Source organism: Ailuropoda melanoleuca, chromosome 3, assembly GCF_002007445.2.
Source record: "Ailuropoda melanoleuca isolate Jingjing chromosome 3, ASM200744v2, whole genome shotgun sequence".
NCBI classification, from domain to species: Eukaryota; Metazoa; Chordata; class Mammalia; order Carnivora; family Ursidae; genus Ailuropoda; species Ailuropoda melanoleuca.
In genome coordinates this window covers 7,444,213-7,471,574 of record NC_048220.1, presented here as the reverse complement: position 1 = coordinate 7,471,574, position 27,362 = coordinate 7,444,213, and the positions used below count along the sequence as shown (strand labels likewise).

At 38.2% G+C, this 27,362-nt stretch overlaps 1 protein-coding gene across 4 annotated transcripts in view; it reads right to left on the bottom strand.

The window, feature by feature from the left end:
• Window positions 1-19,808: 19,808 nt before the first annotated feature.
• AP3S1 (adaptor related protein complex 3 subunit sigma 1) overlaps window positions 19,809-27,362 on the bottom strand; it is a 69,664-nt gene continuing 62,110 nt past the window's right edge. For 2 of the 4 annotated variants that reach the window (XM_034655895.1, XM_034655894.1), the window contains one exon: window positions 19,809-20,527. In XM_034655895.1, coding sequence (XP_034511786.1) covers window positions 20,399-20,527 — 129 coding nt within the window. In that variant the 3' untranslated portion in view covers window positions 19,809-20,398. The other 2 variants (XM_034655897.1, XM_034655896.1) reach the window with 1 other exon arrangement.

The following is a 27,362-nucleotide window of genomic DNA, read 5'->3' as shown; positions in this document are numbered from 1 at the left end:
TCTAAGGAAAGGCAATGGCTGGTTGCAATAATGGGTAGTTGAAATGGGAGGGGCCTGTGAGTTTCTTTTTCCTTTTTCCAGCCCTATCCAACTTTTTAAGATTGAAATATATTTGACATACGCTATTGTACAAATTTAAGGTGTGCTTGTTGACTTCATGCATTTATGTATAATGCAGTATGGTTGCCATGGTTGTTAGCACCTCTGTCTCATCGCATGTTTTCTGCGGTGGGAATAACTAAAACCTTGTCTCTAAGCAAGTTTAATTTTACAATACAATCTTGTTCTCTGTAATCATTGCACCGTGCATTAGATCTCTAGGACTTCTTCTTCTGTTTTCTTTTTTTCTCCACCATCCAAGTGTCCTTCTTCTTATTCATTTAATTTTTCAATTTTAGTACAGTTGACACAATGTTACATTAGTTTGGGTGCACAACAGTGATTCAACTTCTCTATACATGAAGCTATGCTCACCCCAAGTGTAGCCGCCATCTGTCACCATTGCAATGCCATTACAAGATCAGTGACTCTATTCCTTATGCTGTGCCTTTCATTCCCATGACTTCTTCATTTCATAACTGGAAGCCTGTGTCTCCCACTCCCCTTCACCCATTTTGTCCATTCCCCACACGCCTCCCCTCTGGCAACCGTCAGCTTGATCTCTGCATATATGGGTCTGATTCTGCTTTTTGTTTATTCATTTGTTTGGCTTTTTAGATTCCACATATGAGTGAAGTCATATGGTATCTTTCTCAGTCTGACTTTTTACTTAGTATAATACCCTGTATGTCCATCCATGTAGTCACATACGGCAAAAATCTCATTCTTTTTTACGGCTGTGTAATATTGCAGTCTATATGTATCTATATATACATATATATACACACACACACACACATATATATACAGTTGGGTTGTTTCCATATCTCGGCTACTGTAAATAAAGCTGCAACAAACAGGGGTGCATATATCTTTACAAATTAGTGTTTCATTCCTTTGGGTAAATACACAGTAGTGGAATTATTGGATCATATGGTATTACTGTTTTTAATTTTTTGAGGAACTCCACTTTGTTTTCCACAGTGGCTGCACCAATTTACATCCCAACAGTGCATGAGGGTTCCTTTCTTCCCATATCCCCGCCAACACTTGTTATTTCTTGTCTTTTTAATTTTAGCCATTCTTACAGGCATGAGGTGATACCTTACTGTAGTTTGGATTTGCATTTCCCTGATGATGGGTGATGTTGAGCATCTTTTCATGTGTCTGTTGGCCATCTGGGTATGTCTTCTTTGGGAAAATGTCTATTTGCATCCACCGCATATAAATTGGATTGTTTGGTTTTCCTGGTGTTGAGTTGTAGAAGTTCTCTATATATTTTGGGTATTAACCCCTTATTGGATAGGTCACTTGCAAACATCTTCTCCCACTTAGTAGGTTGCTTTTTAGTTTTGTTGATGATTTCCTTCACTGTGCAAAAGCACGTTTAATTTTGATGTAGTCCCAATGGTTTTTTTTTTTGCTTTTGCTTCCTTGCCTGAGGAGGCATGTCTAGAATATGTTGCTATAGCCAATGCCAAAGAAATTACTACCTGTGCTCTCTTCTAGGATTTTTGTGGTTTCAGGTCTCACATTTAGGTCTTCAATCCATTTTGAGTTTATTTTTGTGTATGCTGTTAGAAAGGGGTCCAGTTTTATTCTTTTGCAGGTAGCTATCCAGGTTTTTCCAGCACCATTTATTAAAGAGACTGTCTTTTCCCCATTGTATATTCTTGACTCCTTTGTCATAGATTAATTGATCATGGGTTTATTTCTGGGCTCTATTCTGTTTCATTGATCTATGTGTCTATTTTTGTGCTAATACCATACTGTTTTGTTACTACAACTTTGTAGTGTATCTTGAAATCTCAAATTGTGATATCTCCAATTTTGTTTTTCTTTCTCAAGATTGCTCTGGCTATTAGGGTTCCATATAAATTTTAGTATTATTTGTCCTAGTTCTGTGATAGGCGCTGTTGGCAGTTGGTTAGGGATATCACTGAATTTATAGGTTGTTTTAAGTAGTATGGACATCTTAATGACATAAATTCTTCCAATCCATGAGCATGGACTATCTTTCCATTTGTTGGTGCTTTCTTCCATTTCTTTCATCAGTGCTTTATAGTTTTCAGAGTACAGGTCTTTCACTTCCTTAGTTTATTCCTAGGTATTTTATTATTTTTGGTGCAATTGTAAATGGAATTATTTTCTTAATTTCTCTGTTACTTCATTATTAGTATATAAAAATGCCGCTGATTTCTAGGTATTAATTTTGTAAGGGACTTATTTTTCCACTAGTTTCAAGTTTGTATCATTAAATATCTCTCCTATTCCTTCCCCTCCTTATAACCACCACTCTACTCTCTGTTTTCATGGATTCAGCTTTTTTAGATTCCACGTATAAGTAATGTCATACGGAATTCTTTCTCTGACTTATCACACTTAGCAGAATGTCCTCAAGGTCCATCCATATTGTCACAAATGGCAGGATTTCCTTTTTCTCAAGGCCGAACAATATTTCATTATATATATGTCTTCTTATCCACTCTTCCTTTTATGGGCACTTAGGTTGCTTCCATATATTGGCTGTGGTGCATAATCCTGCAATAAACATGGAAGTGCATAGGTTTCTTAAATATCCTGTTTTCATTTCCTTACACATATATTCGGAAGTGGAATTGCTAGATCATATGATAGGTTTGTTTTTACATTTTGAGGAACCTCCATATTGTTTTCTGGAGTGGTGGGACAATTGTATATTCTCACCATCAGTGCACAGGGTTCCTTTTGCTCTCTATCGTCAGCAACACTTATTATCTTCTGTCCTCTTGACGATGGCCATTTTAACAAGCATAAGGTGATACTGCATTGTGTTTTTAATTTGTATTTCCCTGATGATTAGTAACTTTGAGCATCTTTTCATGTTGGCCATTTGGATGTCTTCTTTAGAAAAATCTCTATTTCGTTCCAATGCCCATTTTTAAATCTTTTTTTTTTTTTGTTATTGAGTTGTGAGTTCTTTATATATTTTGAATATTAACCCCTTGTCTGATATATGGTTTGCAAATATTTTCTCTTATTCTATAGGTTGCCTTTTTCATTTTGTTGATTGTTTCTTTTGCTATGGAGAAGCTTTTAAGTTTCATGCAGTCCTACTTGTTGATTTTTACCTTTGTTGTTTGTGCTTTTGGTATCATATCCAAAAAATAATTGCCAAAAAATGTCAAGGAGCTTCATCCCTGTGTTTTCTTCTAGGAATTTTATGGTATCAGGTCGTATGTTTAAGTCTATGATCCACTTCAAGTTAATATTTTTTAAGTTTTTATGTAAATTCCAGTTAGTTAATATGCAGTGTAATATTAGTTTCAGATGTACAATATAGTGATTCAACACTTCCATACAATACCCAGTGCTCATCACAAGTGCCCTCCTTAATTCCCATCACCTATTTCACCCATCCACCCACTGACCTCTCCCCTGGTAGCCTTCTGTTTGTTCACTATAGTTAAGAGTCATTTCTTGGTTTGTGTCTCTCTTCTTTTTCCCCTTTTGCTCATTTGTTTCTTAAATTCCACATATGAGTGAAATCACATGGTATTGTCTTTCTCTGACCAACTTATTTCACTTAGCATAATACACTCTAGATGCATCCACATCATTGTAAATGACAAGATTTCATTCTCTTTGATGGCTGAGTAATGTTCCATTGTATATATATATGCCACATCTTCTATATCCATTCATCAGTCGATGGACACTTGGGCTCTTTCCACAATTTGGCTATTGTAGATAATGCTTCTATAAACAATGGGGTGCATATATCCCTTTGAATTAGTATTTTTGTCTTCTTTGGGTAAATATCTGGTAGTGCAATGGATGGTTCAGAAGGTAGTAATATTTTTAAATTTTTGCGGAAATTCCATACTGTTTTCCAGAGTCACTTCAAGCTGATTTTTGTGAGTGGTGTAAACTACAGGTCCAATTTCATTTTTCTGCATGCATTTATTCAGTTTTCCCAGCACCATTTGTTGAAAAGACAACCTAGCCCCATTAGGTGTTCTGGGCTCCTAGTCAAATATTAGTTGACTATATATGCAGGGGTTTAATTCGGAGCTCTCTATGCTGTTCCATTGGTCTATGTGTCTATTTTTATGCCAGTGCCATACTGTTTTAATTACTCTAGCTTTATAGTATAATTTGAAACCTGAAAGTGTGATACCTCTGGCTTTGTTTTCTTTCTCATAATTGCTTTGGATATTTGGGGACTTTTGTGGTTCTATACAAATTTTAGGATTTTTTTCTTCTTTCTACAAAAAATGCCATTGGAATTTTGCCAGGGATTCTGTTGAATCTATAGATGGCTTGGGGGGGGGTGATATCAGCACTGTGGCAATATGCATTATTCCTTTTTCCTTTCCCTTTTTATTTGCAACTCATTGGTCATTCATAATGAAACAGAAGTACCTCTGCACATCACACCGGAGCACATGGGAGATTTCTGCCAACTGTGATTCAGAAAGTAGGAGCACTGAGACCTGAAGTGTACTGTGGATTTAAGGGAGTCAGTGAATCTGCCCCAACCTCAGTTGACATATTGGGGGGCGGTGGGGACGGAAGCAAAAAATGGAGAGTACCAAACAGGGCAGACACACAAGGGACATAGAAAATTGGTGGAGGTGTAGCCAGCCTGATGGAGAAGCAGGCACGCCTTTGGAGCAGGACAGAGATGAGTTTGGAGACAGAGGAGAAGGAAGATCTCAAGGAGTCAGTCCCATTCCCCAGGGTGACACTGCAGTGCCCTTGGTTTTTGCCAGCAGCAACAACAGTGACCTCCCACACAGAGGAGGTAGAAAGCAAAACAGGTGTGGCTGGCTGACTGACCACCTGGCTGAGCAGGTCACAGAAAACAGGTCACAGGAAACTCTTTCTTTCCAGCAATGTGGATTTCTGAGGATGGACCTCCATTACTGGGGGGAAGGAGAGGAGAGAAAAGAGAAAGACACAGACAAGATTAACTAAGCTTTGAAGGAGAAAGTTACCCGGGGTCTGCTCCAAGATTTCAGCAGAAGGTCTGCCCATAAAACTCTGGGAGTAGTCCCCACTGGAGAATCCCCCTTTTAGGCAATGGGTACCCACAAAGCCCCCAGATGCTAAGTCCACACCCTTCCCCACTACACCAATCACTTTTCTCTATACCAGCTTTTTAAAATGTGTCCTTCTCAGTGCAGCCCCGGAGCCAGGGCAGGTAAGGAGATACCAAAAACTTGAGATATACTGCCACCTTGTGGAAAACAAGTATCGAACTGCTAGTCTGTTGAATTGTAACGTCAAAGTGAACTAAGGTGTGTGCTACTTCAGACGCAACAGCTGAGGCACGTTTCATCAAACACTATGAAAAATCATGGTAGTACGGTATCACAAAAAGAAAATGATAATTCTCCAGCAGCCATACCCAAAGACACAGGATATTGTGACCTAAGTGATAAAGAATTCAAAATAGTTATGAAGAGATCCAACAAGTTACAAGAAAAGTCAGAAAGGCAATTAAATAAACTCAGGAATAAAATCAGTGAGCTCTTCAGAGGAGTTCTGCAGCAAAAAAAATTGAAATTTTAAAAAGAACCAGACAAATCTGGAGCTGAAGAATTCAATGAATTCAGTGAAGAATGCGTTAGAGCTTACGAAATAAGGCAGATCAGAGTGAAGAAAGAATTAGTGATCTGGAGGATAAGAATTTAGAAATAATTCAGTTAGAAGAGGAGAGAGAACTAAGAGTTTAAACAAGTGAAGACAGGGCGCCTGGGTGGCACAGTGGTTGGGCGTCTGCCTTCGGCTCAGGGCGTGATCCCAGCGTTGTGGGATCGAGCCCCACATCAGGCTCTTCCGCTATGAGCCTGCTTCTTCCTCTCCCACTCCCCCTGCTTGTGTTCCCTCTCTCACTGGCTGTCTCTATCTCTGTCAAATAAATAAATAAAATTAAAAATTAAAAATTAAAAAATAAACAAGTGAAGACATCCTATGAGAGCTATTAGATATGATAAGAAATACAAATATAACAGTAACTGGTCTACCAGATGGAGAAGAGAGGGAAAAGGGAGCAGAGAGTAAGTATATTTGGAGAAATAATTGCAGAGAACTTCCCAACCCCGGGGAAAGAATTGGACATACACGTCCAAGAACCTAATAGAACACCTTATCTCAATGCAAAAAAAGACCGTCTCCAAGACACATTATAATGAAATGGTCAAAAATCAATGATAAAGAATCATAAAGGCAGCTAGAGGTAAAAAGAAAGCAACCTACAAAGAATCCCATTAGACTGTCAGCAGATTTCTCAGCAGAAATGCTACAAGCCAGGAAAGAATAGAATGACATTCTAAACGTGCTAAAAAATAAAAATTGCCAGCCAAAAATACTTTCATGGCAGTTATCCTTCAGACATGAAGGAGAAATAAAGGTCTTCCCAGACAAAAACTGAGGGAGTTCACCACCACTAGACCTGCCTTGCAAGAAATGCTCAAAGATGTTTCTCAAGATGAAATGAAAAGATGCTAATCACTTACATAAAAGTAAATGAAAGTGCACAATACTCTAGCAAAGGTGAAAATAAACAATAGGGTAGTACAGGTAACGGGGCTTTAAGTAGTTTGGACATTTCAACTATATTAATTCCACCAATCCATGAACACAAAATGTCTTTCCATTTGTTTGAGTCTTCTTTGATTTCTTTCGACAAAGTTCTGCGGTTCTCATTGTATGGATTTTTTACTCGGTTAAATTTATTCTTAGGTATTTTGTTGGTTTTGAGTGAATGGTATATTTTTGTTTGCTTTTCCAGACATTTTAATTGCTACAAGTCAATCCAGCTGGTTTCTGTGTGTTGATCTTATATCCTTCAACCTTACTAAATTTGTTGATTAGTGCCAGTAGTTTTTTGGTTGAGTCTTTGGAATTTTCTCCATGGAAAATCATATCATCTGCAAATAATATCAATTTTACTTCTTCCTTTTCAATTTGGATGCCATTTAATTAATTAATTAATTAGTCTTGCCTAGTTACCCTGGCTAGGACTTCCGGTATTATATTGAATAAGAACGGTGAGAGTGGGCATCCTTGTCTAGTTTTCTACCTTAGGGGAACAGCTTTCAATTTTTCTCCACTGAGTATAATGTTAGCAGTGAGTGTGTCATACATGGCCTTTATGTATGTCACTTCTATACCCAATCTATTGAGGGTTTTTATCCATGAAAGAATATTGTACTTTGTCAAATGCTTTTTCTGCATCCATTGAGATGATCATGTGATTTTTATCTTTCATTCTATTAATGTGGTGTAAAACATTTATTAATTTGTGTATGTTGAACCCTCCTCGCATCTTACAGACAAATCCCACTCAATCACGATGCATAATGTTCCTGAATTCAGTTTGCTAATATTTTGTTGAGAATTTTTGCATCTACATTCATCAGGGATACTGATCTATAGTTTGTATAGTTCTCTTTTTTTGTAGTGTCCTTATCTGACTTTGATATCAGGGTAATGCTGGCCTTGCCTAACAGGTTTGTAAATGTTCCCTCCTCTTCGGTTTTTTGGAAGAGTTTGAGAAGGATTGGCATTAATCCTTCTTTAAATGTTTGGTGTTATTCACCAGGAAAGCTTTCTAGTCCTCCGTGTTGGAAAGCTTTTGATTACTGATTCTCTCTCTTTTACTCATTGGTTTGTTCATACTTTCTATTTCTTCCTTACTCAGTGTTGTGTGTTTCTAGGAATTTATCTAGGTTGTTTAATTTGTTGGCATGTAATTGTTTATAGTAGTCTCTAATGACTCTATATGTTTTTGCAGTATCAGTTGTCATGTGTCATCTTTTGTTTCTGATTTGATTGTTCTCTATTTTTCCTTGGTTAGTTAAATGTCCTTGGACATTTTATCTTTTCAAAAAGCCAACTCAGTTTTGTTGGTCTTCTCTATTGTTTTTCTCTTCTCCATTTCACTTATTTCTTCTCTGGTCTTTTTTTTTTTAAGATTTTTATTTATTTATTTGAGAGAGTGAGAGAGAATGAGTGGGGGGAGGGGCAGAGGGAGAGGGAGAAGCAGACTCCTCACTGAGCAGGGAGCCTGACTCTGGGCTCAATCCCCGGACCCTGGAATCATGACCTGAGCCCAAAGGCAGACACTTAACCAACTGAGCCACCCAGGCGCCCCTTCCCTGCTCTTTATTATTTTCTTCTTTCTACTAATTTTGGGCTTAATTTTTCTTTTTCTAGTTCCTTGCGATGTAAATTAGGTTGTTTGAAATCTAATTTTTTAATGGATGCATTTAACACTGTGAACTTCCTTCTTAGAACTGCTTTTTGCAGAGATCCCATAAATTTTGGTATGTTGTATTTCCATTTCCATTTGTTTCAAGATATTTTTTTATTTCCCTTTCGATTTCTTCTTTGACCCACTGGTTGTTCAGAAGCACGTTTAGTTTACACATATTTGTAGATTTTCCAGCTTTCCTCTTGTTATTTACTGGTTTCTAGTTTCAGACCACTGTGGTTGGAAAAGATAGCTAATATGATTTCAGTCTTCTTAAATTTGCTAGGACTTGTCTTTGGCCTTATCACATGATCTGTTGCGATGAATGTTCCACATGCACTTGAGAAAAATGTGTATTCTGCTGCCAATATTTCACAGAATGTTCTACATCGGACTGTTAAGTCCATTTGGTCTAAAGTATGGTTCAGGGGCGCCTGGGTGGCACAGCGGTTAAGCGTCTACCTTCGGCTCAGGGCGTGATCCCAGCGTTATGGGATCAAGCCCCACATCAGGCTCCTCCACTATGAGCCTGCTTCTTCCTCTCCCACTCCCCCTGCTTGTGTTCCCTCTCTCGCTGGCTGTCTCTATCTCTGTCGAATAAATAAATAAAATCTTTAAAAAAAATAAAAATAAAAAAAAATAAAGTTTGGTTCAATTCCAATGTTTCCTTGTTGATTTTCAATCTGAATGATCTATCCATTGCTGAAAGGGGGTATTGAAGACCCCTACTCTTATTATGCTATTGTCTATTTCTCCCTTCAGATCTATTAGTATTTGCTTAATATAATTGGGTGCACCAATGTTGGGTGAGTACATATTTATGATTGTTAGATCTTCTTAGTGTATTGATACTTTTATCACTATATAAAATGACCTTTTTTTCTTGTTTCCATGTTTGGTTTAAAGTCTATTTTGTCTGACGTAAGCATAACTACCCCACATTCCTTTGGTTTCTACTTGCATGGAATATCTTTTTCCATCCCTTCACTTTGAGCCTCTGTGTGTCCTTAAAGCTGAAGTGAATCTTCTGTAGGCATCAGATAGTTGGGTCTTGTTTTTTTTATCCATCCATCCCTTCAGTGCCTTTTAATTGCATAAATTCAATCCATTTAGAGTAATTATTGATTCGTAAGGACTTACTATTGCCATCTTTTCTATTGCTTTCTGGTTGCTTTGTATATCCATTGTTTATTTTTCCTTCTGTTTATGCCTGCCTTCTGTTCATGGATGGATGTCTGATTAGTTACTGTTATATAAATTGGTGATTTATTAGGTTCATAAACTTGGATGTCCAAGTCTCCCCCCAGGTTTAGAAAGTTTTCAGCTATTATTTCTTTAAATAAACACTTTGTCTCCTTCTCCCTCTCTTCTTCTGGTATCCCAATTATTCTCATATTTGTCCTTTTGATTGAGTTCCATAGATCACTCAGGCTTTGCTCTTTTTTTTAATTCCTTTTTCTTTGTTCACTTCTGAATTATTTCTAAATTCCTGTCCTCTAAGGCATTAATTTTATCTTCCATTTGCATGACTCTCCTGCAGATGCTACCATATTCTTCTTCTCACTCACTGAATTCTCTAGCTCCGGAATTTGTTTGGTTCTTTTCTATAATTTCTACCTTTTTGGTGAATAGTTCATTTTAGTCGTTCAGTTGTTTAGCTGGGTTCCCTCCCCCCATCTTTGAACTGGGTTTTCTTGTAGTTCACTGAATTTCTTCAAAATAACAATCCTGAATTCTTTCTTTACCAGTCAGATCACAGTATTCTGTAGCTATACACTGAGTTGCTGGGAAATTATATCTTTTTGGGGTGACATGTTTTCTTGATTTTTCATGTTCCTTATATTTTTGCATTGCTGTTTTCCTATTTGAAGCACACAACTCCTTAAATCTTTATCGACTGCTTCAGATGGGGTAGTGATCTTTGGCGTTACTATAACTGGGGTTTCCTCAGCTTTTGAAGGGGTTGACCACTATCCTTGCTCCCTCTTGTGGCAGAATTCTGAAGCTTATCCATCTTTTCTTATGCTTATAACTCACCAGGCTGGATGCTGGAAACCTCTCTTTTGTTTTCCAGAAGATGACTTAACAGTTACAGTTTGTGGTGTCTCCCTTGCCCAGAGATCCATTTTTTTGACAGCACTGTGATTACTGGACCTGCTCTCACCACCCCTGATGTGGGAGCACTAACAAGGATCTGGCCACAGAGTGGGGGGAGGTGTGGGTTTAGCACTAGGGGTGGGGATGGGATGGGGAGGTTAAGCAGGACGCTCCAAAAGGTTGTGGGGAACTTCCTGGGGGAAGTCCTGAAGCAGTCAGCCCTTTGATATTCTTATCTGTTTCCTTCCCTTTCTCCTCCCTCCCCCCACTGGGGGATGTCCTGCCTCTGGGTGCTACTGGAGGGAAATGGGTTTCTTGAGCCGTGACCTGCAAAACTGGGGCAGTGGGGCACTCACTCATAGCTTTCTGTCTTCTCCACAGGAGAGGCTGCCAACACCCGACAGCTGAGCCCCAGGCGGTGTCACTCTGGGTCGGGAGGGCCCTGGTGGAGCTTCTCCCTCTCCACTGTGTACAAACTCACCCTTCCTGTTCCAAAGGTGTGCTGGAATTTCCCCACAAGCAGGCTGGATTTCCACAAATTCTTTCCTGCCCCTGTGTATTGGAATAGGCCAGTACGCTCCAAGTTTTTTCCCCTACTGAGGCAAGCAAGGGTCCACAAGACTACCTTGGATCCACAGCCTTTACCGGATGTTTGTCTGATTGGAAAGCACAGGTAGGTAAGGGTCCTCTCAGGTTCCTTGGCGTACGATGCTGGGTCCAATAGCACCTAGTGAGGCGTTTTTGTTCATGCACAAATTTCTAATTAGTTAAAAAAAAAAAGTGTTGGCGGGGGGGAGAACAAGGAGGGACATCCTACCCCTCCTTGATGCTGACATCTCTCTCCATCAATTTTTAGGGAGCAACCTATTAAAGGTAATTCTGACACAGGAATAATATCCAAATTCTGTGATATGTCATGGGTGGGGGCCTAATAGGTACCCTCACCTCTTCTTCACCTGCCAATAGTCAGTTTCTCTATCTTCAATTTGATATCTCCCCCTCTCTCTCCACACCCTTCCCCCTAATGTATTTTAACATCTGGTTTTGGAGTTGCATTGAATGAGCTGTGCTGTCAGCAGTTGGAAAGCCAGCAGCAGGGTCCTAATGAAATCTGACAATCTCCAAAATAGCTGTGATTTTCACTAGGTGAGTCATGATGTCAGCTATTACTTTTGGTGCTCTGAAAGACTGTTTTGGTCAGATGTCAATGCACTGTGGAGGAGTGGTGTACAGGGACTCTCTTCTTTGCCAACCGGTTGTCTGATACAAGGAGCCTGGAATGAATGGGAGGCAGCTGTAGATTAATGTTTAAAAGACTCTTGTTGTGCCCCTGGAGGAAGGGTTTCCTTTTTGGGAACCAACAAGCCCTCTATGTCCACAGATCCTAGCGTTGTGAGAAGAGGAAGCAGAAATTCCCCTGGTGGGTCACTGGGAGGGTTATGCCTACTTCTACCCGGGGTACCTGGACCCATGCAGTACACCTACTGAGAGCAGAGTACCATATAATGATTGCTGATGTAGAGTATATGTTTCATCCTGGAGAACGTTGTCCTATCTTTGCGAGGTTATCACCTCCAACCTGTTGCCTCAGGTGTGCCTTTTAAAAAAGCTATTCCATCATTCTATTAGCCCAGCAATCTTCTGAGTTTGCTCTCACTCTTCTGTGTTTACTGCTCTGCCTCCTTTGCTGTAAAGTGGATTCTTGGGTCCTTTATGATGGTATGTAGGATCCTACATAGGAGACCAATCAAACCCTTTGTAAGTCCTTGGATAGTGATGTTGGCTGAGGCCATGCAGCTGGGAAAGGTAAACTCATACCAGAATGTGGGTCAATTCTAGTCAGGATTAATTCATTCCCTTTTCAAAGATGGAAGGGGGCCAAGGTTACTTGCCACCAAGTAGCTGCCTGATTTCCACAAAGGAAGGTGCTGTTATCAGGGGCTCAGTGTTGGTCTGACACAATTGACACAAACCGTAGCTAAATTGGCCTTGGTGAGAAGGAGCCCACGCTGGTGGACCCATGTGTAACCTCCACCTTTCCGCTACTCTGTTCAGGCTCCCATTGTACTAACACTGTAGTGTCCAGGACAGAGCTGAGTCATTCTACTTGGTAGTATAGTGTCTCTTCTGTGACAGATGATGTCTCTGATGGCTAACACACGATTCAACAATCTTCGTGTTTTCATGCTCACTCCTATGGATTTATCCACGTGCCTTTTTCCCAAATCTTCTCATCCCTCATCTTCCAATCTTTCTCTTTCCAGGCCTTTGGCTAATCAGCCAAACGATCCGCTACTGCCTAGGAGTCCTTGGGCCACTTTTCACAGAGAGGATGTCCATGTATTCAACCCAAAGTTCTGCATATGGGAAGGATTTCTCCTCACCATTATCTTTCCCTGGAGCTGAAGGAGGCACTGGTCATTACTGGAAAATGAAATTGGGGCTAGGACTTGTGCAGCTTATCTGTGTCCTCTGGCCCCATCCTTTCCCATGTATCACTTGTATCTTCCTACACATTGTTGCTGGGCCCACCTAACCTTATGATCCTGTGAGTCTGGCAGATCCTAACTCCATTCTGGATGCATGATCATTTCCCAGATCAGATGCACCCAAGGAACTGTGTTTCAAATGATGTGTAATTTTGCACGGCAGCAGGCAAGGTATGGTTGCTGACTCATAGGAAGTGTATTTTGTATTTCTCCAACTGGGTCATGTCAGACACCACATGCGATCATTTTCCATCGCTGACACCTCCTATATCATTGGGTCTGTCAGGCAATATGGTCCAAGAGGAACGATCACTTGCATTGCAACCTGGACTTATGGCAGATCCCTCTTCTGTTGTGGGCCTCACTCCAAGCTAGAAGCTATTTGTGTAAATGGACTAGAACAGTGTTCCCAGGATGAAATATGCTGCCCCCAGTCTGAAGAGGCCTATCAACCCTGTGCTTGCCTCAGAGTCGGGGAGTTGTGTGATACTTTTTTACTTTGAAAGGGATATCCTGGAACATCCTATATCACTGGATCCCTAAAGATGTTCCTGATATGGTAGGCCCCTGATTCTTCAGAGGGCTCATCTACCACCAGGGAGGGCATGCATCTTCAAGGTCTTCAACGTGCTTGCAACTCCTTGTTCATCCAGCTCAAGTAACGCAATGTTATCGGTATGTGAACCAATGTGATGTTATGACAGATGATGATTCAGATCCTTTGTGACTGTATTATTATTGAGGGCAGGTGAATTAGCATTCATGGTACACTGTTGTGTATCTGTAACATCAACTTTCTGTCCCTCCTATCAGAGGTGAAAAAGAAGGCATTTACCAGATTGGTGGCCACATTCCACCTACATGAGGCCTTGTTAACCTCCCCTAACAAAGATACCACATCTGGCAACAGATGGGGCTACAACTTGGTCAAGTTTGCAGTGGCCGCCTGTCATCCTCCAAGATCCATCTGCAGGGAACAGACTAGACAGTTCAGGGGGTATGCAGTGGAGACCACCATTCTTGCACCATTTAGGTCTTTCTCTTCTTAATCTTTCTCTTCTACCCAAGATGTAATACTGCTATTTATTTACTATCATGGCTGAGAGTATGGAGGCAATTTCGAAGCTTCCACTTGGTCTTCCTTTCTACAGTAGCTCTTACTCTGCAGACTAAGGAGCCACTAGGAGTACTTTTTCCCCAAACACTGTGTTGATGCCAGTTAGATATATTCAGGGATGAGTAAAATCACTGCTAGGTGGATTTTTGAACCCAGTGGACTAGGAGCTAGACCTGGTCCAGGACTGAATTTATTACCTAGCCCCAATATGATCCCACTGTAAAGGGGGCAAGGATGCGTGATGGCTGATCCCTAGTTATCACTGTCACCTTGGAAACTGGGCCTAATACTACTCAGAATATTGGGTATTTTCCATTTCCCAGTGTATGGTTACCACTAAGTTCCTTTAGGGAAGCATACCATAGGCACGTGCCATGATGGTAAGCAAGGTCTTCCCTCCTGGAGATTTGGTATTTCTGTCAGTGAGTGAACTCTGGGTCTGAGAACTGGCTCAGGATCAGAATCTGGATAAGAGTTCATGGCTTTTTATTGTGGTGGGTGCTCTCGGCCTCCTGATCATCCATTTTTTGGCTATACAGATTGCCCAATGCCCTTATGAGCTGACCATCTTGTACCTACTGAAGCAGAGGCAGATCTGCTCTCTGGAAATCAGGACCTTTGGCTGCCAGCCACTCTGACCTTGTAGTTCATTAAGATAATCTACCCATATTGGTCCTGACAGTTAAGTGCCACAGCCTAGAATCTATTATTGCAGGATCTCATCATCCTCATTGTTATCAGGGCTCAACTCTGTAACAGTATTTCCTACCGTCAGCCCTGACCTTCAGAAGACAGCCTGTACTGAACTTCTAAACGATGGCGTTCCTTTAAACAGAACATTCCGTGTTGCTCTGGTACACGGAGGAACCTCTATGCCGTCTTATATTACACAGTATATTCAGTCTAATGCACACACTTCTCCAAGCTTCTTGATCCTTTCTTCCCCTGTCTTGGAAGTTCTGTGATACTTAGCTGGGCAAGCTGAGTGGCTAAGGCTTTCTCCAAGTTTCCAAGAACTACCCTAGCTGTGTATCGGCACTGTCTCCCTGAGTCTCTGTCAGAGCTAAATCTTCCATCATTGTTAAGTGCTTACATATAAATAAACTCTCTCTCATCCAACTTTATGTTCCTTCCCCCTCGACCCAGAATCCTCAGGATCTAGGCTCATATGTACTCTCTCTCGGCTCCTCTGAGCTTATTTGGGCAAGGTTCTATGGCCACGTTGGCAGGCCCACCACCTGACTGAGCCTTGTGCTGGGTCTTCTTCACCCTAGTTTTTGGCTTAGTGTCAGAGCATGTGAGGCAATCCTGAGGAGGGTACATGTTATCCTGCGAGGCACAAGTTAATGCTCCTCTTCAAGCAAGGGAGAGGAAGCCAGCGAGTGGTAGCTTAACAGGAAGAAGTGGGCTACTTCCGCAGGTCCAATATCCAAGATTTTTGGATGTATCAACCCAGATGTCCTCATCCCAAGTTTCGGTCCTACTTCTTTCCAACCATGTCTCTGACCTTGGCTTAGCAGACAGGATGGTGCTGGAATCCAATCTTCTCTTGAGCTCTGTCCATCTTAAAGTCCTGGCCCTGACCCTCAGCGTTTTCCATCCTCCAGCTGCATGAGATGAGTGTCTCTATACGCTGTCAAGGAAGCCCTCTGGCTTTCTATACATGGCCTTTAATTGGTGATTAATCACCCTCAGCATTTCTCGAATGCATTGACTGACCCCACAACCAACATCCAATTCCATACTCTTTGTAATTACTACTTCTCTTGAACTTCTCTGAGGCCCAAGACATTGTCCCTACTGGAGCATTCCCAGTATCCCATTCCAGTTAAGCACGAGTGAAAGCTTCAACAATTGCTACGGCCTGGCGGTGGTGATCCGTGCTTCATGTGCCACCGGTAACAGGATCCTCCATCGCCAGCCTGCCAGTGGGTGACCCAGCTCCAAAATCTCATTTTAGAATCTGCTTCCTGAGACCATTCTTGGCTATTGCTGCCTTAGACAGGCTTCCCTGAAAAAACAGACTGAGACGGAGATTTGCATGCAAGACATCCACTGTGGTATGCCATTGGGATCAAACCTGTGAGTGTCTGCAGGAAGTACGATGAGGCAGACAAAAAGAGGTAAGTAGCAATGCAGTCACGACAAAGGCCTCCGCTGATCTCACAGGTAGCTCTGGAGCTGAGATGGCCTTGCAGAGTTGTCCTGCCTTAGGCATGGAGGCTGGGCTTTTATAATCTGGATGTAGGATATCTTTGGAGAAGAGTCAGGACTCAGGTGAATGAACTCTCTTCAGCGGGTGGATATTCTAAGTGTGCTCAGCCACCAACTCTGCCAGCAGCTGAGGGAATGAGTGCTTCAGCCCTAAAGGATGCACCCTAGAACCTTCTGAGAAGTCTAGTTTCTATCCCCAATTTCTGCCGTTCCTCCCTCTCGCTATAGATGATATTTTTTTAAATATAGTGTATCCTTCCACTTAAAAATATAAATAATACATGCACACACTACATACACACACACACTCATTCTTTTTCTTAGATAATTGGTAGCCTATTGTGATGGTTAATTTTATGCATCAACCTGACTAGGCCACAGGGGTGCCCAGATATTTGCTTAAACATCGTGGGTACTTCTGTGAGGGTTTTTGGATAAAATTAACATTCAAGTCAGTATACTGAGTAAAGCAGATAGTGCTTGCCAATGTGGGTGGGCCTCACCCAATCAGTCAAAGATGTGAAACAAATAAAAAGGCTGACCCTCAGCCAAGTAGGAGAGAGTTCCTCCTGCCTGTCTTCAAACTGGGACACTGGCTTTTTCTGCCTTCAGAATCGAACTGATTCTTATAATAAATCTCATATGTTATTTTAAAAATATCACCAACATCATGATTTTATTTAAAGAGATTTATTAAAAGCAATTGGCCTAAATGATTACAAAGGCTGACAAGCCCCAAGATCCTCAGAGTGAGTCAGCAATCTGAGATTTAAGAGAGCCGAAGATGGAGTTCCAGTCCAAGTCCGAGGGCCTGAGAACCAGGAGAGCCCAGATCGATTCCGATCTAAAGGTTGGCAGGTCTGAGACCCAGGATAAGCTGAGGAGTCAGTTTTTCTGAAGGCAGGGAAAAGCTGATATTCCAATTTGAAGACAGTTAGGTAGAAGGAAATCTCTTATTTGGATGTGAATAAGCCCTTTTATTCTATTCAGGCCTTCAACTGACTGGACGAGACCCATCCACATGAGGAAGAACAATCTGCTTTACTCAGCCTATTGATTTAAATGATGTTAATCTTAACTGAGGGCCTCAGAGGGGAGGGGAGTGGGGGAATGGGATAGACGGGTGATGGGTACTAAGGAGGGCACGTATTGCATGGTGCACTGGGTGTTATACGCAACTAATGAATCATCGAACTTTACATTGGAAACCGGGGATGTACTGTATGGTGACTAACATAATATAATAAAAAAACATTAAAAAAAATAAAAAATGATGTTAATCTTATTATACAAAAGTCTCCAACTTATAATGACACAACTTACAAATTTTCAACTTTATGATGGTGCAAAAGCAATATGCACTCAGTAGAAACTGTACTTGAAATTTTGAACGTTTATCTTTCCCCTGGCTGGCGATATGCAGTACAATACGGTCTTGTGAATCTAGGCAGCAGCAAGCCCCAGCTCCCAGTCAGCCATGCAAGCACGAACGTAAACCAACCAATACATTTAGGACCATTCTACCCATATAACCATTCTGTCTTTCACTGAGTGTACTGAGTACTGAGTGTATTCGATAAACTACATGAGACATTCAACACTTTATTAGAAAATTAGCTTTGCTGAGCTAATTTTGCCCAACTGTAAACTCACGCAAACATGCTGAGCGTGTTTAAGGTAGGGTAGGCTAAGCTTTGATGTTCAGTAGGTTAGGTTTATTAAATGCATCTTTGACTTAGGATATCCTCAACTTATGACTGGTTTATTGAGGAAAATCAGTGAATACACTGTCATCTTACTGACTCTATTTCTCTGGAGAATCTCGACTACTAAAATAATACCATATATAAATGTTTTACTTAATTGCTTTTTGCACTTAACGGTCTATTCTAGGGATCAATTTGTAGCAATGTCACAGCTATTTCTCATTTTGATAGTTCCATAAGATTCTATATGAACAGAGTCCTCAGAGTGGGTCATGGGTGTGTGTGAAATGTATACTTCTAAAAATTTTCACAAAGTTGGGGCGCACAGGTGGCTCAGTTGGTTGAACATCCAACTCTTCCTTTTGGCTCAGGTCATGATCTCGTGGGTCGTGAGATCGAGCCCCATATTGGGGTCCACACTCAGCGTGGAATATGCTTGGGATTCTTTCCCTCTTCCTCTCCCATCCTCTCTGGCCCCTTCCCCATGCTCATGTGCTCTCTCTCCCTCAAAAATAAATAAATATATCTTTCAAAAAAATTTTTTCACAAAGCTTGGCATATGCTTTCAAAAAATGTTAAGAATACATTACATTTCCATCAGCAACATCTGACTGTTCTCATTCCTCACATCGTCTTCAGCATTGGATGTTGTCACCTGTTCTAATTTTTGCTCATATGACGAGTGAAAATAAAATCTAATTCTCCTTTTAACTTGCATTCTCTGACTACTCGTGAAATTAAGCATCTCTACGTATGCCTTGGCTACTGAGATACAGCTTTCCATGACTTGCCTATTTTTGTCATTCACAGTTTTCTTTTTCTTACTAGAATATAATGGGAGATGAAATCCTTTTGATTATTTCTTGAGGTAAAACTAATAATTGGCCCAAAAGTTTCCCTAATTTTGGGGAATCCTAATCAAACCCAAACTTAAACTTCTCACAATTTTCCCCCCAAAACAAAGGGAAAAGAAAAAGGGGGAAATACTGCCAGGCACTCTGTGGTACTGTTTATAGCTCCACGAGAGCTGGCACAGTAGGCATTTAAAAAACATTTGTCAAATGACCAAAGACCAGGGACTACCCTGAATGTTCTGCTTTGCAGAGCTTTTACACATCTCTGAACTGACGGAAATCCTAATAATCACAGACTGAATTTCTATGGCCTCAATAGAAGGAAGCTCAGACTTAGATAAATGTTATTTAGAAAAAATAAAGTGACTTCTCTTACATTCCAGGGCCCATGGGGTAAAATTCATACATGCCACAAATCTAAGGAAATGTGTCAAAGAGAACATTCGGGGAGGACTAGAACTGTAAAACAACAACAACAACAACAAAATACCCACCTTGGTCTAACTGGAAGAGGAACCCCATTCATGGTTCAGAAGATAAAACCAAATAAGAAAATGTGGGCCAATAATGGGAAATCAGAATAGGAGACTGTTAAAACGTAATTAAACACTTCAGCTTTGACTTTGGGATGGAACAGTCAGGTGGAGCCCCACAGGGTTTTGTGTTCAAAAGCAACTAGGTATTTGCCAAAATTATTTTTTATCATCTGAGCAGAAAGCAGATGAAAAACTTACACCTATCTGCATAAAGTAGGTTTTGTAATTCCTCAATATGGATTTTAGAAAAAGATTTGTCATTTCCAACCACACATCTGTACACAACATACTACCCGATACACTTGTGAAATAACTGAGTTTTAGAATAATTTAGTGAGTTTTTGGATATTACAAACATCAGTATGAATTAAATAACTGAGTTTTAGAATAATTTAGTGAGTTTTTGGATATTAAAAACATCAGTATGAATTAAATAAATCAATACCAACAGCTGTTTAACAGTGATAAAATATACTTTTATTTACTTTGTTGAGTCAGAGGGTTGTAAAAAAATTATTGCTAAAGTAGATATCAGGCAAACAGAAAGGTGCTTTAGAAGTCCAGTTACCTTGGAGTTTATTTAAACTAAGAGGAAAAGGTCATAATGTTTTCATGCAATACATACTTGGTTCTTTAAATAACAATTGTGACAAATGACAGAAAGAATTATGGAATGCTGCACTTGTGATCCATACAAAACACCAACATTTTGGATTGTACATAATTTAAAGAAATGTCTCAAACACTTTTTGAAATACTGTAGTAGCCAATACATAGAGGCATGCCTTAGGTGGGCACAGGAATGCAGTTTAGAAAAGAAAGAGAAATATCACACTGGAACTACTCAATTTCTTCAAAACCACTGAGCAAGAAAAGAAACATTGAACTTCCATACCGATTTTACACAACTTTTATACAGTACCTTGACTTAAATCCAAGAGCAAAAGTTAAGACTCTCCTCCTCTATTTTTGGTAAACAACTGCATGGTAAACTTAGATGACTTTTCCCCCTGGATTTTACCTGGGAGTGGCCTTTTTAATTTTTTATTTAAAAGAGGGCAGGTTTGGCACTTTTATACTGATGTCACCAATGTTAATATTTCTTGGGATCTCAGGAAGATTCATATTCTTTACAGCTGAGACAGCACGGGCTGGAGCTCCCGCTAAGCCAGCCTGTATACAGAGGCAAATAAAAGAAAAAGAAAATGTACAACTCAGGTGTAGCTCATCAAAAAACACTAAAAATGGAGGACAATGATAAAAGATTTTCATATAACAAGCTTAGAGACCAGATGGTAGTTTGAATTGGTATGGGATGGTTACTTCGAAATTCTAATCTATAAAGAGAAAACAGTTGACACATTAAAAAATACAGTGAATACATGCAATGATAAGAACGGAAAAATTTAGATACAAATTAGCCTGTACTACTTAGAGATCACATCCAATATGCAAATGACAAAAAGTAGACCTTCACCTACATCCTGACTTACTGACTTATGATACAAGCACAAAGCATATTTTATATTAGTTTCCTTTTTAAACATCTCTTGCAACAATCATGATAGATTTGTTTTTTTTTGCTTTTGAAACAGCATTTATTATCAAAATATGCTATGAAATAAAAACTGGAAGTAACAGATCATACTTGTTTAGTTTCTTTACTTAGGGCCAAACCCTTAAAACACTTCAAAACAAACTTTTTAAAAAATTATTTGAATTGTGGAGGCTCTTCTAAACTTTTCTAGGGAATTCTAAAACACTCAGAAAAAAAAAATCAGGCTTTTAAAGTAAAGCCTCAGTCCAAAGAGAAGATGTTCTGCCTAAAAATGAAACTGCAACAAAAGGATCTTTCCAACCTTTGATGCGTTAGAAAAAATATAATGATTAAAAATACTTTGTCACATAAAGTAGATCCAACAACATATGTTCAGCTTACAATATACAAATTTGGAGAAAGAATAGCATAAATGCAAAAGGTACTATTTATTTTATATTAAATAAATGAATTTTAAGACTTCTAGTAGCATTAGTGTACAATATTTCACTTTCATTTTATAGGAAAATTTATAATTTGTGAAATAATTTTGAAAGAAAATATGAGCAAAAATAAAAGAAAAATGCATATTTATCATCTGTCTCAAATAGCTACAACAGTCTTCATACTTTTATGGTTTAAGTTAGATTTAGATTTCATCAATTTTTATTCAGGTGATATAATAAAGCCAACAAACACATCTGAATTCAGTGGCATACATCATCTTGACAAAAGCAGACAATTAGGTAACAAAAACAAATCTTCCACTTTGCTTAGATCACATATATGAGGCAATGTCTGTGTAATTAGAATTACTAGTTTTAATGTCCCTTTTTGAAATTTTAGGTTTTTTTCTCTTATGTAATCCTACCTCTTTTTTAATTAAAATAATAATAATAATAAAGCTGTTACCTGAGAAAAATCTTGGACTGATACAAAATAGGCCAGTGTAAACTATTTGCTGAATAAAGGATACAAACATTGTTAAGCAATGAAGTAAAAGCCACGGATTATCAAGTCAGAATTGGAAATAATAGAAAAATCAGTAAAATAGTATTAATAGTAGGTATGGTCCACACAGGCAATGATATAAATGAAACACTCCATATCCAATTAAAGAATGAACAGGGCTGGAGTATTTAATTTTTATAATTGAATGGAAGTAAGTTGTTTTTGATTGACCCCTACATTTATACCTACCTGAAGCAATGCAGTTACTTTAATACCCCCCAAAGATGTTGGAGATAGGAATAAATACTGTTTAGGGTAGCATGAATCATATTCAAAAGGGTCCTTAACCTGATTATTTCAAGTTCAACATCTAGCTACCAAAATTTAGAATGGCTTAGGATCAAAGAAGGATCCAGTTCAAAGAGCTTTACCATCTTGTCAAAGCTCTCTTCCTTTTACCCAAAAGTATGTTGTTGGCCAAGCAACAAAAATTATTTTACAAAATTACAGACATCCTGGAACTGGTATCAGTTTTCCAGGTAGAAGAATTTTGTAATTTTTCTAATTAAAAAACCAATTTGCCACTATTTTTACTTGGATGAGTCTATACAGGGTACAAATGATAAGCAGACTATAAAAAGTATTGATAAGATATGTGAATACAAATATTTTAAAAGGCATGAATTATTAGAGGATTTTTATTATTGAGAAAGAGAGAGAGAGAAGGTAGATGCGTATATATGTTTTACTGGATGCTATGATTTTACTTTTATAAACAGTAAAAATAATTTTTTTAGCATTGAATTAAATGTCATTATCAAGAAGGCTTCTTTCCGTAATACCCTGTACCATGAACAGCTAAACTGAACTTGTGCAAAGAAAATGAGAATAAAAATGCATCCTGTTAAATTTCTTTAGATTAAGTCGTTTCTTTGTGACCAAAGATGGTGTTGACTGTTGGCTGCTAATAAGAATACATAAAGTCAATATAGCAATTGATTTAAATAGCATATATGTGCCAAGTTCTTATTATGTAAAACCAAAATAAGTTTCTAAGTACAACAAACTACAATTCCTCTAAACATAAGCAGCAAGCCATAGACATGCAAAGGATGGCAACTATTCAGAACACGCAAATGAATTAAGAGAATCAAATTATTTCTCAAGCATGTTCAATACTTTTGTCAGGAATTTAAATGGTAGGAAATAAAAAAGTTGTGATGTGTACTTCAATTTTTAATTAAACTAACACTTTAAGAAATCGGATTTTGCAGAATATAAAATATAAAAAAATATAAAAAGAACTGCTGACCCATAAGTAGATGCTTAAATGAGCTATCTATATATAAAAACTTAAGCTTAAAAATAAAAGACTTCTCAGGTAGTCAACACCAGAACTGCTATAAAACAAATTTCATTTTCAGACTTCCATGAAAGTGAAGTCTGAAACATTTTTATGAAAGAATAAAATGTAAAAGAGGTGATTTGCCATTAGGAGATCAGTTTGCCAACAGAGGGGTATAAAATAATTTTCAACTTAGTTAAGTTTTTTTTTTTCAGTAAGATACATTCAAAGCAACAAGATAGCTTTTACTAATTCTTTTTTTTTTGAACGCTAATTTACAGAAATTAAGCTTACCTGACTTGTTAGTAGTATGTAAAATTTAAAATGTAAAATTAAGATATTTCTGACAGTACATCATAGCTCTTAAAGATTTAAGATTACACAGCTGACACAAAGCAGAAATAAAAATGAAACCCTACTGGAGAAATAACTTGTTTCCATCTGTGTTGTTATACTCGAGCATCACCATGGCAGGTAAACTGCAGCAACTCCACTAACAAAAATAAATATATGGATCCAAAGCAGTTAAGAGTATGAATTGGATGAAAGAATGAAGTACAGTATATAAAAGAATGGTCATGTTTTCTCTCCCATGAGATTAAATAAATCAACAGAATTAAGAGAAAGAAAACAAAATGAAGTCTGCAAGTATACCAAAATGAGGCCAAACAGATAGAAGACTTATACAGACATACTCTCGGAAATTTCAAGCACTTGAATCACAAAGATAGTAATGGATGGATATGATTTGGTTTTGATTTTGTTTTTAAATTGCCAGACCCAAAAATAAACAAAATATGTGCAAGCAAAAGTGAAAAAGCAGCATTACTAAAATATATTTCAAATCGGAAGGCTCCCTTTTCCTCATGCAATAAGCAATTAGCTTTCTCGAAGGGAAAAGGAAACAATCTAGATATTTATTTCATCTAAGACATAAAATACTATCCTACCATCTTAAAATATTTTTTCAAGCTTGAAATACAGAGTAAGATGGTAGTGGGAATAATTTGTACATACTAAAACCTTTACCCACCCTTCCTGCTGGAAGTTGCTATATGCACATTAATAATTTTGACCTAACAGCAAAGTGAAAGAACATCAACATTAATAAACACAGTATTAAATGGTTTCAGACTCAAAATCATTAACAAAATAATGGCAGCTTTTGAATGCATGTTTTGAGCAAAACAAAAAATTCAATATTTTAATTTCTAAATGTAAGGGAGAATAACTTAATCTGGGAATCTGTAATAGGCTTGCTCCTTGCTTTAAAGGCAGTGCTTTAATATTCCAATTATAAACAAACAGGTTAGAAATGCTAATGACAACCCTCTAGTGAGTAAGAACTACAACATTTTATAAAAAATTTTTTTATCAAAATTAGAATATTTAAAAATGTAAAAGCCTTCCAAATTATATAATCCATTTAATATAATCTTCAGTTATAGTTTTAATTTCTAGCATAGCATTTGCCTGTGTAATACAGCAGACCAATGCCCAATTCATGGATTTAATGTGACTAATTCCAACCATTACAAGTGAACTCGGGGGTCCTCACCATAATTTTGTAGAACAGAGTAAACTGCATGTCAAGGTAAGAAGCAGAACCAATTCACAAGCTGACTTCCTAGCATCATTGTATTAGGGCCACTTTTCTTATCTCTGCTCCTTGAAAATAGATATTTGGTTTAAAAAAAGAAGAAGAAAGCTAATTACTAATTCTAGTGATGGAAGTTAAAGACCCAAGTGGTTCTTTGCTAGAAAATGACAATTTAACAGAAATTAAATACTAGAACACAGAAACTGGCAGTGATTTGGATCAGTGGAATAAAGGAAACAATTACGTATTTTCTATTCCAGGGGTAAAGTAATACAGCTCTAAGGACCACAAGTGGTACTCCCAGCTTCAGGACAGAGCCTACCATCTTGGGACAAGAAATTAAAAAGCCACCTGTATGTTGCCGCTTCTCAAACATACCCAGAAAGTAATACTTTAGTGGCTAAAAAGCAATGCCAAATTCTCAGAGGCATTTTTCTTTCTTTCTTTCTTTCTTTTTAAAGATTTTATTTATTTATTTGACAGAGATACAGACAGCCAGCGAGAGAGGGAACACAGGCAGGGGGAGCGGGAGAGGAAGAAGCAGGCTCATAGTGGAGAAGCCTGATGTGGGGCTCAATCCCATAAAGCCGGGATCACGCCCTGATGCTTAACCGCTGTGCCACCCAGGAGCCCCTCAGAGGCAGTTTTCTAATTAGTAAAGTGGGTAATTCAACTTGTTGAATTTACAGACTTTTTTTTCCTCTTTGGGACTCAATAAAGGGTTTTCACTTCGAAATTTCTGAATGGAGGCCTATAAGCATTTTCATTTTTCATTTTGGTACAGCTTTGTACAAAAAAAAATGTTCATCACCATTTAGATTGAAATTTTTTTAAAAATAATTTACACAATTAACTTAGGGTGTGAAAAAAAAGGCATAGGAAATGCCAGGGAAAATTTAGTTTTATAAAGCTAGGAGTCTATTAAAAACATTTTCAATATGAGGCAATATGCTTTATAAAAATGTCCAAGGTTAACAATATTTTACTGAGTCTTACTTAACTATGGTATTTGGATGTCAGAAGGTTGCTACCCTGGAAATCCATTTTATTTTGGTCAAAATATTTAATTCCAATTTTTAGAACTTTTAATTCAATTTTAGAAGATTTGTTAACTTATACTTTTTGTTGGCCACTTTTAATATGCCCTTGTTAGTCAAAACCATAAAAGCAATTCTGTTAAGACTTTGAAACTGAAAACCATTATGTGGGGGGGAAAGTACTATTTAAGTCACTATTCTAAGCCTTCATTGCTTCTCATTTTGTATGCAAAACTCTAAAGTTTCAGCTTTTGGTTTTCAAATTCACAGCTTCCAAAACCCAGCAGGCAATTTTATGTTAGAATCCTAATTGAGAAAGATGGGAAAAAACCTATCTGTGAGAGTTAAATTGAGATTAATTTTACCATATGATTTTTGAAATAAACTCTACATTTTTATATACAAAGTAAAATGTCGTTTCTACAAACGTAATTTGTCAGTTAAATGACGATGTTTAAAAAAAAGAACAAAAAATTTAAACTTTCCTTTTACAATGCAGGCAGACAAAACAGAACAAACATGACATCAATGAAACACTAGTAAAATACAGTAAGTCTAATAAAAGATGAAGGAACTACAAGGAGAAACTAGAATGAAAAATAGGCTACAGGGACTACATGGGTTCATTAACACAAAGAATTTTTGAGTCTGGCCTAAATAATTAATTGCCTTTGACATCATTTTGCTTTCCCTTTGTTAAAGTACAGTTTTCTCAAAGTCAGCAATACCTTGTCTACCTGTCCTGTCTGGGAGATTGAAAGATAAAGGTCTGTAAGAGAGAAGAATGGAAAGAGCTAGAAAGATCAGGATGTTCGGAAAAAAAGAAGACTGACTTTAAAAAAGTAGTGACTATATTCAGACCCATTTATTCATCTTAAAAATAACATGAAATACATAAAAGCTAATAAGTCTCCCCAACCCCACCCCTCTACCTCCACCCCCAGGGAGTCCTTTTACTTCTAGGAAGATTCCTGAGTGCCTCTTACACTTCCCCCAAATCCCACCATCCTCCCACCCAGCTTAAACCCTCCTTTTCCCAGACCCCAATGTCATAGTGAACCATTTTCTGTCAAATCAGGATAGATGAACATACACTCAGAGCACATCTTTGTTTCACCTTTCTATAAAGATCTGGGAGATCTTTGCTTCTGCTTGTCTCGGTTATTGGGAATTAAACTGGTTTACTTTCTACTTTTAAACCAAAATAATAAAATCTTTGATTTCTGACAAAGTAAAGGCACCTAAATATATCCACGTTATATCTTAAAAGTTGTACCTTATTTATACCCAGGCTGATTTTTAAAAGGTAAATACTATCTAAATACCACTTAAATTAATCTTAAAATTATGATAACCAGGTTTTTTCATCAATCATGATATTCTGGATTTTAATTATTTCTTGACAAGTTTTTGCTTGCATAATAAATTTTAACTAATATTTAAGTAAGAGTCAGATTAATTAAAGGCTATAGTGTGGTCTCAAATAATTTTGGATTATTTTGCAGTCATATATTTGGTATACATAACCAGTTTAAGTA